The sequence below is a fragment of the Pocillopora damicornis genome, chromosome 9 (assembly GCF_964200805.1).
Source record: "Pocillopora damicornis chromosome 9, jaPocDami1.2, whole genome shotgun sequence".
NCBI classification, from domain to species: domain Eukaryota; kingdom Metazoa; phylum Cnidaria; class Anthozoa; order Scleractinia; family Pocilloporidae; genus Pocillopora; species Pocillopora damicornis.
The window spans coordinates 12,484,030-12,502,003 of NC_142678.1; the positions used below are offsets into that span (position 1 = coordinate 12,484,030).

The 17,974-nt window shown below is 38.7% G+C and overlaps 1 protein-coding gene and 1 pseudogene across 3 annotated transcripts; one reads left to right on the plus strand and one right to left on the minus strand.

Moving 5' to 3' along the window:
* The first annotated feature begins 790 nt into the window (after positions 1-790).
* LOC149040163 (methyltransferase-like protein 27) lies at positions 791-17,689 on the plus strand. Of its 3 annotated transcripts, XM_089182970.1 has the most exons (5): positions 791-4,083; positions 10,297-10,333; positions 15,415-15,569; positions 16,377-16,758; positions 17,059-17,689. In XM_089182970.1, exons 3-5 carry the CDS (start codon positions 15,438-15,440, stop codon positions 17,256-17,258), a joined length of 714 nt encoding a protein of 237 aa, XP_089039096.1. In that variant the 5' UTR covers positions 791-4,083; positions 10,297-10,333; positions 15,415-15,437; the 3' UTR covers positions 17,259-17,689. The 3 variants fall into 3 exon arrangements, with proteins under 3 accessions (XP_089039096.1, XP_089039098.1, XP_089039097.1); XM_089182972.1 differs by lacking the exon at positions 10,297-10,333; XM_089182971.1 differs by lacking the exons at positions 791-4,083; positions 10,297-10,333 and adding an exon at positions 12,940-13,481.
* On the minus strand, positions 4,974-7,843 carry LOC149040164 (uncharacterized; annotated as a pseudogene).
* Positions 17,690-17,974: the final 285 nt, after the last annotated feature.

The window sequence follows — 17,974 nt, forward strand, 5'->3', positions numbered from 1 at the left end:
GCAAATACTGATACCAGTCTTACTTTCGTGAGCAACACTCAACTCAACGCGGTAAGAGTTATGTTGTTATTTTTTGCGGCCACAGAAAAGTGGGACAAGTCTTCTAGCGCTATAAATACCATGGCGATCCACAAAGAAAAATTTATATTCCGTTAAGTGAAGAACATAGAGAACTGCACAGACTTGAGAACCATTTAAAAACCTTTACTGACCTGGAGAATATCGCACGGAATAAAGGTCTCGGAGAAAACCCCGATGTCGCCATTGCTAGAGTGGAAAAGGAAGGCACTGGCCTACGTGATACTTTTTCTCTGAGGACGCAAGACGCGTGGGAGTACGAGTTTGACACTCTTATCCGGGGAAACGGGATGCTTCAAGGTACGAGTAACTGTGTTATGTTATTTTCAAAATATAAGGAACGTTTAAATATTGCAGGTTCTTGCGTATTTCTCATATTGAATGAATATTTTTATCTTGAAAGGCGCGGCATGCAACCTAAATTAATCAAATTCGTTTCACAGCCTGTTCGATCACTCTCCACAAGCTAGTACGTGACAACGTTCTTCGACGCGCTCGCCATCTATCCATGGAACGATTAACTGATGTACTAAATTTCAGATTCCTCATTTAGGTCCACCCTCCGACTTTCGAATTTGGATTTCGTAAAGCGTCGCTCAAGGAGACTTTTGCCGGATAGAAGCTCTACCAGAGAAAGAAGACGTCATGTGCCTGTCTTTTCACTCGGGCTTTCCGAAGGAAACACCCGAGGTATAAATTCGGCTTCGTTTTTTTTTTTTTTTTTTGCGTTCAGTCACAAAACACAGCTCCACTACAGCGCATGCGTGAAGTGTAGGCGCATGCGTAGAATGAACCTTAGAGCGCATGGTTTAAAGAAATGGCTGCCTTCGTGGACAATTTCTTGCTTGATGTACGTGAAAGAAATTCGATGGCTATTACGCCCAATATACATACAAAGTCACACACCGTTCGCGATAGACCCACACTAAAACTTGTGGAGCGTTTTGGGAACGGGTCGGTCCGCGAACTTTACGAGAGATCAATTTACGAGCGATCCTTTACGAGTGAACCTTTTATTGAGAAATATCAAGCGAAACCTGCTATATCAAACGAGTTATCTCATATTATGTTTACATGTAAACACAACCGTGTATTTAGACGTGATCGAGAACCTAGTAGAATACCAGAAGCTACTCTGAAACGTCTCAGAAGAAAGGGCAGAAAACTGAAGGAATTTGTTTATGAGCGTATTCTTCCAAGCATACCGAAGTCCTCTTGGCTACGTCGTTATTTGAAGGTTAGAAGAGTTACAAAGAATGATTATAAGCTTAATACGAAGAGGGTAAGATTAAATAAAGTTACAAAACGTGATAAGAAGTATTTGTTGAATTGTTCCGTAAGGGTATATCAAAGGATAATTAAATTGTATAGAGCAAGGAGGTATTTATCAATGTTTTCTTGTAATAGACCGATGTGTCTTTATAAGAGTCAGACACATGCATCAAACTATTGTAAATTTCAACTGATTTCAGTTATAGGGAAAAACCCTGGTCCTGCTCCAATGTACATTGACCCTAGCAAAACAATAATGGCACCATATAGCAAAGCTAATGAATTGGTATTTGGACAGAATTCAGGACAACAATGTGTTACAATGAGTTTATGCTCTTTGATTTACAATAACAAACAAGGAATCAATTCTGCTAACGATCTCGTTTCAATAATGAATATTGGAAATCAGTTGTATTCAAGTTTGTCTCAGTTAACCAAACAATCATTTTAATGCAGACAGAATTACCCACACTTTTTAATATGTTAGAGACTGACTATGAACTTCAATACAGTGAAAGCTACACTGGTACTATTCATCAAGAAGCTACAGTAGAAGGATATCAGTACTGTACCTCCTTAGATAGAGCCTTTCAATCACCTATATCTGAAAATTTCAACAATTTTGTATTGACAGTAGGATGTACTGCAGTCGCTATCTATTGTAAAGATAATGTGGGCATTAAAAAGTCCTTGAATTTCAACCTTTGACATCTGTAGGAGCCTACTCCTATATGGTAATATATTATTTTGATTGTTTTCTAGTACCATAATTAACATTCATTACACTCCATCAGACAAAAATAAACACAAGTAGACTTATTCATGACCGGCAATGACGAAATTGCGTGACGACAGTAACAATGGCAATACGGCAGTCCCCTAGAGATAACTCCAGATGAGCGATATTGAAAGCCCGAGTTCACGTAGCTATGCATCTAGTTAAACTAGAAACGCAAACATCACCAATTCCCGTTTTCGATCCTCCACTTTTGACTTATGCGTAAGTATTTTAAGTCTACTTGCTCCAGTACTAAATATTGGTCCAAAAACTGCTTCAAAAAGGGGCCAAAATTGGTCAAAAAAATAGTCCAAAAAACAGTCCAAAAAATAGTCCAAAAACAGTCCAAGGGTCCAAGGGTCCAGTGGTCCAGTCCATTTCTTACCTATGCCAACATCGTGTTAATAAAGTAAAAAGAAAGGCTCTAAAATATATTAATTAAGGCCAAGATCAGTTTAATCATTTTCAAAGAGTTAAAATATCAGGCGAAAGCCAACAGAAATTAAAAACTTTACAAAAATAAATCCTTTGTTTGACTAAATATTAAGGTCTTGTCAAGCAGCCATTAATTCTCTAACAGTCTCGTGACAGTCTCGTGACAGTCTCGTGACAGTCTTGTGACAGTCTCGTGACGTAGCTGTAAATGTTGTTATGGTAGCTTCTGTAATAGTAATTTCTGAAAATTTAGAGAATGCTGACAGGCGGTAACAATTTTCATATCTGCGGTGACCCCGGCTAACAATGAAGTAGATTTTGCTCTTACTTGGTGTAGAAGTCACAGTTGAAGTAAAACAATATAGAGAAAAAGAAAAAAGGACGAGAAAAGCGATAAATTAGTGACGTCTCCTGTGTCTTCTACGCAGAGAAGAAGCCGTAATTTTAACAGATATATATTCTTTCACGCCGTGACGTTTTCCTAATAAGTTTATTTGATCGATCAACACCTTTTGTTTTCATCGGAACGTGGTCTGCGCATATTCAACTAAAAGGTGTCATTCATCTTGAACGACGCACCAAGGAAGCGAAATTGGAAGCTCCAGAATGAGTCTGAAATCGATACAGCAGTTCTATGGATAGATGGTGTGAGTGACGAAGAAAGCGCTCACGAATTGGTACGTGGAAGAGTGAGACTAAACAGAACTGTGAAACTAAATTTAGGTCGCAAGTCGCGCCATGAAAATCAGGTGTCACGCTTTCAAGTCGCACGTTTTCAAAGGATTTAGTGGGTACTATTTCTACCGTCAGAATTTCAGTATGGAGCATTTTCCATTTTAAACCTTTATTGAGAGACTTCTCACAAGACCACACCTCATCTTTATAGGACTCTGACAACCCACATGCGAATTAACTTTTGTTTTCTAATTTTGTTCCGCGCGAGAACTTGTTTAGATTACAATCGAAAATCTGTAGCAAAAGGTCATCTCTATTGGACGTTCATGGTCACCCTTGACTGAGTCCTAAAGGCCTGTTTGTATAAAAGAATAAACAGGCGTCATGGAAGAAATTTCACGTCAACAAACAGAGCTAAACTCGTGAATGGAGTGAAAATTGACGCTCACAAATAAATTAATTAAGGTCTAGATATTTAATCCTTTTATTGATTAAAGGGAAGTAAAATAACACGCAAATGTTTATAAGAATTACAAAACCCTTACAGAAATAATCCCCCTGTTTGACTGAAATATCAGTTTTTGTCAAACAACCGTTGCAAGCTCGCTCACTCGAGAAGTCTGGTAAGCATGCGGTTTTGAGCAAGTGTCATTATCTTTTTTTTACGTATTTTAACAAGCTCTAGGCAGCCTCGTGACGTAAATGCGAGGTGACGGCCAGTAGGGAAGGAGTTTTCCACAGCGTGTTAGTCTCACAAGTTCACTTGGAGCGTGCACTAAAGGGGAGTTTCCGCGGAAAGATATTTGCGAAGATATTTTTGCAGAAGCCTTATTGTCCTTCAGACGGTGAGTAACCCTGGTTAAGCTTATTTTTTAAAGTTTCTTGAAGTCATCGCGAGTTGCGCGATCCTTTATCTAAAGCATGGGCGATATGACTAATGACGTGGCAGCCGAACTATCTTCCTTTTGCTGACCCAGTTCCTTTTTATCTCAGATTCCAAGCACCAGCGTTTCTAACATTAGCTTTTCTTCTTATTTTGTATTGTTTTAAATCGTGAGTGACCACACACGGTACTAAAGTCTCATGTCAAACGACGAAATATAGAACACAAATTGCAACTTCGCGATACATTGCGATTCGCTGGTTGATTGTTGCTAATGAGGAGGTATACCTATAGCCGTACGTGGTCTGTGTTCAATATGAAACATTGCTTTCCCCTCATGTACTTAATGGAACGAAGAAGAACATATTTACATGTGTTTCACCAGTAGCATTTTTCGAGCTTACACTTCCGCTTTCATATTTGGACCGAGAGCAAGTTTGCAATTTTCAGTCGGTATCGGATTAACACGCCTGACCGCGCCAAGAGCTTTCTGATTTGTCAATAATTTCGCTAAGAAGTATAAGTGAATATTCGTCGTTACTGAAGGAAAAAATCATTGAATTTAAGCATTTCCATTGCAGCGAAAGTTCTTCGGATAACATGCTACTTCGAAGAACCCCGATCATATAGATAATTTTAAATTTTACTCAACATCATTGATGTTACATTTGAAAAAAAGCGTATATTGCAACTTAAACGATATCAGAAGCCCATGATTGTTGCAAAGAAGGAAGGTTGCCATGAAAACTCCCTCATAGGACGCCATCAATTTGCAAATATTTGTAAGCTTGACTTGGGCATGTGGAAAGTTCACCTGTGAACAGTTCGGTTCTGACGCCTTTATGAATTTCCTTACTTTGTATTGGTACTGTAGAAGGAAAAACGACTCTTTGTTTCTAGTCTATGAATTTTTGTCTCCTTTTAATTTCTGAAAACACGAGCCCAGCGAAAGTCTGGTGAACACGAAACCGACCCTTGAACTTGAATTTTTTTTTTTATGTTGAGAATAACTAATCAATCATGCGTCACTTGCGTGGTGTTACAAAGACGGCTGAAGGAAAGTTGAGGAACACTTTGAAATTGCTTATTGGAACAAACAAATCCAAACTAGTTCAAAAAATCCAAACTTTAAATTTTTCTACGGATAAGTTGCAAGTAGTATTTTTGTGCAGATAATATCTGTTGCTTCGTAGTAATTCATTTCAATCACACTTTACATCTTCGAATTTGATTAATTTTAATGAAAACCCTTTTTTATCTGTAACAGTTTAGGTAACGAAAGGTTATTGGAATTAACTAGAAAATCTAACAAACCATTTTAGGGCTGTTTTCAATACTTAGTTTACGTAGCTTTCTTCTACACGTGGTTATATACCAATGCTGTTAAACGAAAGCTAACTGAATTATAAAAGCCCAGTTATCATTTAATTACAGCTCCATCCATTTGTATAATATCTAAATGGAATGTTTGTTGCTTTTGTCAACACGCAGTTTTTCTCAATTTCGCACTGTTCCGAAAATTTCAGTCCTTAGTTAGAGCGATTACGAAAGCGAATGATGAAACATGCAGAAAATCATACTTAAATGTTCAATTAACACTTAAAATCTCTATTAACCAGATAACAGAAATGGTAACGGAAGTTACTGACTAAGGGTTCGAATTCTATTTTAGTTAGCCTCTTTTTTTGGCACGATGTTGAGTAAAAAGTCCCTCGATCATGGCAACAGTGTCATCGTGCACCTTGAATTACCTTTTTGTTTTACTGGAGGGGACAGGGGGCTCTGTTATTGCCAGGATAGACTCCAGATCTATCCAAACCTCATCTTCTGGAGTTGGCTACTTTAAGAGTCCAGCTTATTTCCTCAGTGACTCCATGAAGTTTATAAGTGCTCCAGAACTTTGCCCAAATACCACTTCCTCTCAACCCAGTCTCTGGCAACAGGTGTTACTGCTGTATCAGTAAACTCCTTTAGGAGGTGCACTCTCCAACCACATGGAGACTCTTGGTTGTATTTCTCATCTGTGACACACTGCTCGCAAGAGCATGAGGTGCTTCTTGCGATGATCTTAATCGGGGAAGGCTGCCACTGCATGGACGGTCATTGTCCCCGTAAAAGTTGTGATTTCCCTAAAGCGATCAATTCACGATTGCGCCTTGAGGCAGGCTCCCTTTGACGCAAGGTAAAGGAGACCGAGCTTGCTGACTGATGGTGCTGCGTCCAGGAAAGGAAGTCAACTGTATCTTGAATTGTGAGCTTTTGCTACCTGACAGCTTCATCAGCCATGTGCTTTACGGAACCTCCAACCCCCTCACAAGAACCTTTTGCTATGGCCACTTTAAAGTAATTCTAGGATACACTGACATCGAACAGATTTTTGTCGTGACTTAGCAGGTAGAAAATGGTTTTGTTCCTATAATGTGAAGTTGGGCTATCAGTGTAGAAGTTGACATGCTTGATGTTGGGCAGGATGGTTTTTAATTGTGGCATGAGCTCTTTCAGGAAAGCAAAGACCGTGGAAGAATTATGCCCCATTTTGTCAGACACAAATACCATAATCTTGTTGCTGATCTACTTGTCTTCTGACCGGTACTAAGCCACAGCCGGATAGAGGGTTACCATTGAGGCATTCCAGTATGCTAACTGTACCTCCTATACGGATTGGCAGGTGTAATTTTTGGCGAAGTCCATTTGAACGATTGCCTTATTCGCTGTCAGATTTTCCTTGAGTTACTTCAGCTGCTCGTACTGCGCATGCTCTCTCGCCTCCCTAGCATGCCCTCTGAACTTACTTATTTCCTCTTGGAATGTACCTCGAAATTGATTTTTCTCCATATGGAAAGTCAAGATCTTCATCTTCTTCTTTCCATCTACTTATACCCTCTTCCATTGTCTGAACTGAACAGCAATGGGTAGTTGGTCGATCAATTCTTTGACTGCTGCCTCGTCTTTACAATCTTCGATGAACTTGTCCGGGTTCACGCTCACCTTGACCCCAAGTGATTTTATAGCTCGAAGCTTGAGGGACAAGTTCTGGTGGTGTTGACAGAGGCATATGCAGTGGAAGCTGAATGACGTTAAGATAATGTATTTTGGCCTCCCCTCACAAAATGCGGTTTTGCCGAATTTTGCCGATTTTAATGTCGGGGTATTCTGCTGAACTTTGCATGTAAACTATACACGTAGTCGTTCAGATACCTCCTCTGAACCTTTGTGCCATTGAACGTCACAAAGTCAGCCTTCTCTGGCATCATGCGAGAGTTGTCGCTTCTTTCCAAGAAGGCAGTGATTTTTCTGTGATCTCTTGTGACTTTTCAGGAGGTCGTTTCTTTTTCGGATGGGAAAACTTCGTATTAGCTCTTGCTAACAATTTCTCTGCCGATTCCCGTCATTCTGTTAAGGGTTCGCAAGCACTGGTATTTTTTGATGATATTCCCAGATATTACGCTGTCTGTAAGACCGCGTCGGGTGTTGCTTCTCTGCAAATCCCCGTCTTGGACTGCTTGTCCCACTTCTGCTGATATCGCATGAAATAACACCAGTTGCTTTCGGATTTGACGTAGCACATTGCGCGGACTAAATCCAGCCTTCCTCAAATATGAGTTGCATTTGCTTCGAGGAGACTTCTCTGGTTCAGTAGCTATTTCCAATTGCTTCTGTTGTCCCTTCGATTTCCTGTACAACTTCTTCTGCAATGACCATATTTTTCGCTGTAATTTCATGTTTGTCTCCTGTAGTTTTCTGTCTCAAAAGACACCCCGATTAGCTTTGTGCATGGAGCACCTTACTTCCGCTTCAGGAGATTACAATAACATCCGTCACTTATACTCTTTCTGAAACCTCCGTTACTAATTTCGTTACTTAGAAGATTCATGCGACTTTAATTCAAAACAAAGGCTATATGTATATTTAAAGTTTTAAAAGTGCTCTTTCTCTCAAATCTTCGTTCCTGCGAAGGTAACTTAATCCGTGTAAAGTGGTTATTTCGCCTTTTTAAGTTCGCCTTATTAAGTTGAAAATCGTGAGCACACATGCTTCGTGTATCAGATATCACAGCAAGAGACATTTCGCAATGCTTAGAAGTATCAAATAACCTACGCATAGTTGCGTGACTAAGAAACTATACATCTCTGTATTCCCAGTTAGTTTTTAACTAAAAATTGCAGTACTTGGTAAACACATGGTAAAGGAAGTTACGGTAACACTCAGTAACGGAGGTTACTACCCGGATAATTTATGTTCAATATTTCCTCGTAAATGAGTTGAAATGTAATGATTTTTTCTGTTAGACCGTGTTTCGAGGACATCTTTAAAATATTAACACCTGATAGTGCTGCTGCATTTTTATTACTGAGAAATTGAGGTAACGGAGGTCAAGCTCTTATCCATAACCTACCACTTCCTCCATATCTAGAGTACGGCACAAATTTCCATAACCACCAATCCACGATTCATATGGGTTAATCGATTCCCTTAAGAAGTAAGATAAAATAGCTGTAGTAATAGACACCAGTGCCTTAGTTAAATTAGATTATTTAGACTAAGTCGGTTCCTCAGGTAACGGAGGTTACAAAAATTTTGAGGACATTCTTGTCAAAATCCCTAAATCGAGACGATTTTTCAGAAATTAAAGGACGAATCCTCATTGTGAAATTTGTTGAGTGTGCTATATTTTAAAAGGCTAAGGAGGAGAGGAACATTTGGTTCTTAGGAGATATGGATATGGTTTTATAGCTTTATAGAGTGTGGACAACACTATTTTTGACAATCAAGGCAACTTAAGGGTGTAAAAATCAGAAATCAAGTAAGCTCTTATTAACTTTATATCGAGATTTTGAAGTAAGCATTGTATACTAAAAAAACGATGCAAAAATAGTCCCAGTTTCACAGTTTTAAGTGTAACTAATACCTCAAAGACACGGTTAAATAGTTTTAGCTTGCTTTAAGGGGGATTGGGTGTATTTCTATATTAAAGAACAAGGCTGTGCAGGAATATTGCCATAATATTTTGTTTGCTTGTTTTGAAAATGAAATTAGGTTTTATGGTGAGAATTTTCAAAGCGTTCTTGGTACATAATTCGCAGAAGGCCGTTTCACCGGCCAAAATGATCTTTTTAGCTCTCGATTGTTTCGTTTTGTTTCAGTTGGTGATATCATTATCATTTGATAAGTTTGCTGCGCTATGTAAGAGCAGGGGTGAAAAAGGGTCTATACATGAGACGTGATTGAGGCCAAAAATTTATATGGGACGACTGAATTTTCTAGCGTGATGAGTAAATTTCTGAGCCTGAGTGAAGAGTAATTTACCTCCTGAAATATGCGTGACCCGAAAGAAAAAAGGCTTTTTTCTTTCATTTCATGAAAGCTTCAAAATTTTGCGATTTGAATGTTCCCATCCTAAATTAGTGGTGCCTTAAATGCTGCTGCGCGTGAATTTTTGGAAAATGAAACGGAATCAGGACCCCGCTTCTCTGCTACACTCATATAAACGATATATGAGTGTTGTCGTTCTTACGTCCGTATGAGTTACTCAAATTAGGAAACTTCACCTCGATCAATAATTCATGTTGCATAAAGAGATGTTTGCCCAAAAACCAAAAATCCACATTACCAGCCTTGCTGAGTCGTGTTTGATAACCTGGGGTGAAAAGAAAAGAATTAGCCAATAAGACTTTGACTTTTTCCTAATGAAGAACTCTTTTTGTATGCACAAGTTAACAGTATTGACACAGCTTTGACGTCTGTCGGTTAAGTACCAAAAATTTGCCAAACTTGAATGAAAATCGTTTGCTCAGTTCGGTAAATAAATTCCTTTTTGCTAGTTCGTGAATTCAATTCTCTATGTTGTTAAAACAGAATTTTCGGTGGGAAGATCGATGAAATTCTTTGTTACCTTTCCAGACTCCCATTTCCTTCGCCCCGACAAAGTATTTCTTGCTGGCTAAGAGTGAAGAGGTATTCTTTCCTCCTGACTACGAGAAAAGAAGTATCGAAATGCAATCTTAGGTCTGTGGGTAATTGTCATAAATTATAAATTTTCGCCTGCTTTATTTGTCCGCCATGTATGGCTACTAAAGTCTACTAAACAAAAAGACATGACTTGCATAATTCATAACTATTCTTATGAAAGGCTTACCCAACAGCTTTGTTCAATCTTATATTCGCTGATCCTCAGGAGGTGCGGACCAGAAAATCCTTGAGTGTATATTGAGGTAAAAGTCAAATTTAATAGAAATTTTTATCTGACCTATATTAAGTTGTTCTAATTTCTCTAATCGATAGCCAGTAAATTGCATTTGGATAAAGATATATTTTTTAGTTCCAAAGTTTTAAGGTAACTACCTCACTTTTCTTGATTTACCCATCTGGAAAAAAAATTTTCTTTGTCCCTGCAAATTCTTGTCTGAAAAACCTTGCTAATGTTCGCTATCTTTTACCATGGTCGTTCCTATTTATTTAATCTTTAATCAGTTTTAAAACTTTTCTCAAGAATTCAATTTATCAAATGATGGTTCTCTACTACAGTTGATGAGATGAGTCTACTACCACAGAATGGGTTTTTTTTTTTATCTCTCAATCCGATTGCATCGCCATGTACAGGGCCTTAACATTTTGTTTGCAGGACGCGTTGTCCTTTGCTTGCATTAAGCGAGGAGGGGGGGGGGGGGTACTGATCCTATTTACTGATCCCGTTACGTTTATGAAAGGGAAAACTTCAAATCTCAACGTTCCGGGGAAATATTGAAGTTTTCACATTAGGAAAGAAAAACTCACAAGTCGCATTTATTCCAGGAGGCAAAGGAAGTCTCACACCTGTTCATAATTTTACGGAATCTTGTTATCGCTGGGAAAACAAAAAAAGTGTTTAATTTTGCGACATAAAAGGTTATCAGGATAACATTGAACAGCTCCATTAGTTCCACGCTAATTTTATTTGTTCGAGGTTTTAGCTAATATCCTTCAAGGGTTCTCCAATGAAAACTGGTCTGGTTGCTCTAATGTTGTGTTAATTTATGTTGACAATGAAAACTCTAGTTAATTGTACTGAGCTGGTTGAAGAGGGGAACAAAGCAGAGATCCTTATCCTGTTTCACGCATAAATTTTCGAAAACTTCAAGCGTCACGAATATGAAAGGGAAATCATAAAATCTCTCTTCTTGTTTGAAAGGTTGAAAGGGAAATATTGAGGTTTTCCTATAGTGAGAGAAAAATTAATGGGTCAAATTTATTTCAAGAGGCAAATTACGCTTCACGCTGGTTCATCTACTCGATCATGGAATCACGCTCGCTTTTCTTTAAAATTCACACGTCACATATCAATTAATTCTGGCCTTCACACGTCTCGTAGATACCTTTTTCTACCCTTTGGTAAAGCTTCTGGATGAATTCTAAGGCCTTCTTCCTCAAAAAAAATAATACTTATTAGTCTCTTTTCGGCTGTCAGAGGTGCCGAGAAAAATACCTGAGTTGACCTTTGCTCGCCTTGAACAACATAGTATTAATTTTCGACTCTAATCATTTTACAGCCCGTCTTTATCTTTCCTCTTTGTGTTGGCCCCAAAATTATGTTTTTACATAAAACCATAATTAAAAAAGCCGTATTCAATTTTGCAATAGAAAAGGTTACCGTGGCAATCTATGTGATAGTTTTCTCAGTTTTCCTTCAGCCTGTTGTTTCCTTTCTCTCAATGTGTTGGCCTCTAATATAAATTATTACTTTCTTCTATGCGTTGGCCCCTAATATTACTGAAATCATACTTTTCAATAAACTTATTGCTAAAAAACCCGCATTTAATTTGCAAAAGGAAAAAGGTTGAAAAAAGAAAAGGTTGTCATGGTAAGCTCTATGATAATTTTCTTTGTTCTAGATTTATATTCTTCAAGAAAAATACAAAATAGCTTCTTCTTGGACCGGGTTTTCTTGCTCTTCTAAGACTTTTTTGCTTATAGTTTGATTTCTGATAGTCTCCTCATGAAATTTTTTCTTTAATTAATAGTTGCAGTGATTTCTTTGGTTTTGGTTTTACAACAGTAAATCAAAAAGCACCTTTATTTTGAGTTTTGCGTTACGTCCTTTGGCTGTGTATTTATATATCTTCATCCTGTACTGCAAGAACACAATTCGTGTGAATCCTTTCAAAATAGTCTGTTAAGCCGTTCTGATCATAACTCTCCTCAGCATCGTTAAATAAAGTAAATGAAAAAGATTAATTTAAATTACATTTGTTACAGGCGTATCTAATTTTTAGGATATAAACTAAAACCTAGAACACAGAAAACTATCATATAGATTGTCATGGCAACCTTTTCTATTGCAAAATTAACTACGGCTTTTTTTATTAGCAATATAGAAAATCAATTAGATTATAGAACATGACTGATGGGTTCCAACTGAGTTCAATCAGTGCCTAGGCTCAAGTCACCAAATACGAGCGACGGTTTTATTGAAATTCTTTGTCGTCTTTGGTGGCTTTGAGCCTAAGCGCTTATTGAACTCAGTTGGAGTTTATCAGTCATTTTATGTAAACTGATTGATTCACGGTCTTACGTGGCTCTGGTTAATGTAGTCGCAAATTAGTACAGTATTATTGAGGTAAACACACATTTTCCAAACCATTTTACTGCGTTATATTCAAAATATAGTGTGAAAACAAGAGATTACAAACTAGTTTCTGAACTTTTGCTTACAACAAATGCTTCGGAGTTTGCTCGAAACAGGTTTTGAAAGGAAACGAATTCTTAACACATGTTTATGTCAGACTGAATGCATGCCCAGAATAGTTCCTTGCGGAGTATAGTTAAAATAAAGGGCAATTCATAGACTTTCAAGTATTACCTTCCCGTAGTCGCTGTTATTGATCTCAATGCAACACCAAGCCAACATAACTGTGAAACGTATCCTAGGGAGTTCATTAAAACAACGTGTGATACAAAAGAATTTTGTGCGGGCGAATTTCCGAAAGAGCTCAGTCGCTACATTTCGTTTCTAAGAAAAGAAGAAAATTCAGTGCTCTGTGAGGGCAGGCCCCTGGCTCTGTCAAATAGGTTTTTTGCGAGTGCGGATCATAGCTCTAGGCCCTAGGCCTTAGGCCCTTTTAGATCATCTGATCACCTGAACTAGCAAAGACATGTCCGTCGCCAGCGTTATTGTCATTCTGTCATTTTCCTAGCCGGCGATTGGCTTGATCTTCGGTTTCAAAGAACTGAGTTGGGTTCCTTATGTATCTATACGAATCAAACATAACGATCACACACTTGCAGATTCCCGGCCCAGCTTCTCCAGATTCAGTATACTCTACTTTTTTCGGAGAAGTGCTATACTTTTTGAAGCTGTTGCTCGTGTCCACGGGAGTCTTGTGGGTAGGTAATTGCTTGGATTTGCGAATAATTGAGTTTGCAATGACTTCTTAACGTAAGTAGGTGCTCGCTGGCAAAATAACCAGGGTTTGGCGAGCGCCTTGAGAGAAAAGTTAGCTTATTTCAGTCGAATTGTGTTGATTTATGGTCACTGAAGTAGATTTCAAATATGTCAAGCGAATAAGCTTAGATTTATCCTTGGAAAAGAGCCGAAGTGTGGTAACTTTTCAATTTCAGTGCTTACTGAAAGAAACCCCGAGATCAATAAAGATCTAGGCTTGAAGTTTCTGGCTCCGGATACATATGAAACTTTTAATGAGATTCACATTATTTGAAAGAACTTCTATTTGCTGGAAGTTCGTGTTGTGAAATCGGTATATTCTGAAAATTGAGTCACTTTTTCTTTCAGCTTAATATAATTTTATAGATAGATTTTGAACCACCTGGCGATAAGCAAAAACAACGGAAAAGTTTAGCTTTAGTTCCACCGGCTTTTTGTTTTTGCTGTTCTTATCTTCGACAAGTAAACGTAAAAACATCTCTAAAGCTCAAAAAGGCAATTATTTTCACTCTAAAGCTGTAGTTGAAAGCCTTTTGCAGAAGTTGAAATTCTTTCGGTGCTGTTCGCGCACACGTGGCGCCATGAAACTTCTTTCCATTCTATCTCTGGCTCAACGGAATTCTTCAAAGAAAATTTTTCATGTTTTCTTTAAAACCCTAAAATTTCACCGGCGCAGCTGTCCTTATTCAAGAAAGTTACAGTAATTCTTTTAAACTAGTCCGTTCAGTCTGTGCTTGTCGCGTATGATATTTACATTCAGCTGAAGTCACCTGTCAAACTCATGTCATTATATTTTCAATGCTTCGACGGGGTTATATTCCCTTTTACCAGAACAGCTTTGACATTTACCGTTTATGAAATTTGAGGAAACAGAAATTTTAGGAAACACAAAGTGGATTTTAAAGGAGGTATCAAAACAGCTCCAAGGCAGCAACTTGGGTAATCCTATGTTTTAATTGCGAGTTTTCCAAGCTTTCCGAGTTGCCAGGGTAACTAAAAGCCCTAAAGTTGCCGGAGCTGATTTTCGTGATTATCTTATTTTGCCTATATTTATGGTATGGGGTTTAAACTTCAAGCGTTATATCACTGATAAAAGCCAGAAAAAGCGCACTGAGCGCTCTCTATTATCAACTTAGAATTCGTACAAAGGTGAATCCAATTTTTCTAAGCATCGGAATTTGGGAAGAAAGATGAAACTATTCATAAAAATTGATAAAGATACTATAAATGAAGGCAGGTATCTGAACAATGCACTTCCTTATTATATCCATATCTTTATAAAAACAAAAGAGCGAGCATGGTGAAGCGGCCTGACCTGCGAGCCAGTAACACTCTTTCAGCGGTCATTTCTCCGAGGTTTTTTTCGCAGTGATGACTTTTATGGATACGGTTAAAATTTTGGCCATTTTATGAATAACAATTAATTTCTTTCCGTTACGGTTGCCTCAAAAAAATTTTTAAGCCTAACTTTTTAACGACTAACGAATAACGGTAAACCCCGTTGAGACCCCCAAGGAACAACATTTCGCCGGTGAGCGCTTTCCTTGTTTCCATTGGCTCTCTAGTTTGAAATGCTGTGGTGTGGGTGTGTTTGTAAGTGTGTAGAATATGGGCGGATAAAGGAAAAAATTGTTTAAAACATTCTTTGGGAAGGCTAGTTGAAGTGTGTGTCCCAGTTAAAACTATGACTCGGTACAATCTCCTTCTAAACAAACAAATTGCAGTCCACTTGCGAGGATAATTTCTCTGCTTAATTTTTATCTCATCGGAGTCCTCACCCTTGTCTATATTTTAAAGTAAAGTTAAATTCTTTACGTATGGTCTTCGTTTCTTTTTATGGCCCATGCTTACACCTAATTTACATGGTAATTGCAGATCACCTGTCCTTAGTTATTATCATGACAACTCCAGGAGAAGCAAGAGGAGGATACGAGAAGTACTTCACTGGCGGACTACACACTTTACATGCATCATCAACGAAGGAAGAAATTGAAGAATGTTATGATAAGTGGGCTGACGCTTATGACAGGGTAGGTATCTAGATGCGGTCGCAAAAGATTGCTGTGAGCGGTAGATTCTTTTACTTCATCAGCGTGAAAGCGGGCTCTCAGTAGCAAACAGCGCCACGAACAGGTCTATGAGAAGTCTCATTATCTTTTCAGAAACCTCGCGCACTCACATTGCTCGTAGGGTCGCAGGCTCCAAACGCATGGCTTTTGCCTCTAGTGTCGTGGCGCCAGTGAAAGCCTAAGCTGCTTCGGCACAAGCGCTTTTTCAACCGTGGGAAATAATGAAGCCTTGATCACACGAGCCAGCGAGAGAGTAAGGTCTGCTAGGGATCTATAGGGCCGGTATTATTAGTACCAGACCGCCCCTTAAACCTCTCCTGGACTCGTCTCAACTCTTCCCGCGAGGGAAAAACGCGCGACCTGCTGCGTTGATAATGAGGACCTCCTCTCGAGCTCAGTTCGTAGGAAAGAAATTCTACCCTCTCCGCACCTCTACCGCCGAATATAAATTGCCTCTGGCACTAAAGAGAGGACGCCGTGGGGGAAAACGTCGGTTTTTTTCTATTTTCTTATTGGTTTGTTTATTTGTTCGTTTGTTTGTTTCTTTTTTTGAAGATCTTACATTTAATAACGTACGAGGAACGCACTGACAGTTTATAGGTGATAAAATTGTAGACTGAAGTATTAATTCCAAAAGGAAAATAAAACTAAAGCTAAAACAACAACAGCCTTATGCGCCGCACTCCGAAGTTGCTTGCGGCTCTTCGAGGGTTCTGATTCTTCTCTAGTGCCACCAAGACTTTATACTTGTTATGTTTTCCATTTCAGGATCTTATGTCCGCGGGTTGCGTCAAACATGAACCAATGGTTAGAGTTTTCGACGAAGCAATTAAGATAGCCATGCCAAGCAAACCAAAATGCCAAGTCAGAATAATGGACATGGGATCCGGGACTGGACTTCTGGGAGTGGAGCTGAACAAGAGGGGCTACACAAACGTAGACGCCCTAGATGTCACTCAGAAAATGTTGGATGTATCTAGGGAGAAGGGCGTCTACACTAAATTTATATGTGCCCATCTAACGGAGGCGCGAACCCCTGGCATTGAGGATGGTGATTACAATGCCATAATTTCATCTGGAGTGGTTACAGCGGCTTACGGACATATCAAACCACCGGCCTTTTATGAGATGATGAGAGTAATTAGCGATGGTAAGTGTGGTGCTTTCCTTTCCTTTTAGTTCCTCTCTAAGCCATGCTGACTGTGCAAATCAAGTTTTTCTACTAAGAGAGTCTCAATGGAGGTCAACCGAGAACTGTCAGGACCTCCAGCCCTTAGGATTGGCTGTTTTTTTCGGTACCTCTTACTAAACCGAGTTTGAGTTTTGCACTGTAACTTGCGGACCGAGTTATTCCTGCTTGGATTTATACAACAAAAACAACAACAACAAAAACCGATGTTTACTGCCTGTGTCTTTATTTTTCCAATTAAATTTTATTTGTTTTATAAAGGAGGCGTTATCTATTTCAACGTTCGCACCAAGGAAATTCCTGACTTCCGACCGAGCATGAAAGGGCTAGAAGATAAGGGCCTGTGGACGCTTATCAAGGAAGAACAAGTACCACATTATAATATTGAAGATCCTGCTCTACCAAAAAGTACCACTGTATTTGCGTTTCAAGTTCACCACAAGGAGCGCCACGCTATTTAATGTTGTTGCAATTAGATACTAGATTTTTCGCAAGGAGGTAGTATACTCGGTACAATAAGACTATCGAATAATGAAAACGTAAATGTAAGGGATTTAAGGTCATCGGTTTAAAGTCTGTCAGTGAGTATACAGAGAAATTCTCAATTCACTGTCGAAACATTGCTTTGGTTTTGCTTTACTAAGTTTGTGATATTTAATTGGCTCTTTAAGGTGTTTTCCTTTCTTCTGATAGGACGTACTTTGGTTTAGGATGATCGATCGAAAAGCGCTTAAGATCAAGCATGAACTGTCATTCTTGTTTTTCTCGCCGTTAGATCGTATTTAAAACTCATAGATGCACTGTAATAAATCGATCCTTGCTATTTATTTTATTCATTTATTTCATCATAGAAAGTAGAAGCTAAGACAAAATAAAGTATGCTTGCTTCAGAGTTGTATTAGATCTGTCCTGGTTCGATTGTGCTTCAAAATCTAATTCGGTTCCCAGAAATCAGTTTGCGTTTATGAGAGCATTCATTCGGTAAAGCTATTGCCTTCAACAAGACTTCAGCAACCGGTCGCTATGACGAAACAATATAAGTGACATGCCACCATCTCATTGGACAAGAAGGATCGCCAAATGTTTGGGCTCAACGATTTAAGACTGTATCCCAAGATTAGCATCAGTTTTAATTTACATGTTGATCCACTGGTGACAAGAGATCGCAAAAAGGATC

Coding starts and splice junctions, on each gene's coding strand:
- LOC149040163 (XM_089182970.1), top strand. CDS start 15,438: ATGACAACTCCAGGAGAAGCAAGAGGAGGATACGAGAAGTACTTCACT. Junction 15,570..16,376: donor GGGCTGACGCTTATGACAGG/GTAGGTATCTAG, acceptor TTTCCATTTCAG/GATCTTATGTCCGCGGGTTG. Junction 16,759..17,058: donor GATGAGAGTAATTAGCGATG/GTAAGTGTGGTG, acceptor TGTTTTATAAAG/GAGGCGTTATCTATTTCAAC.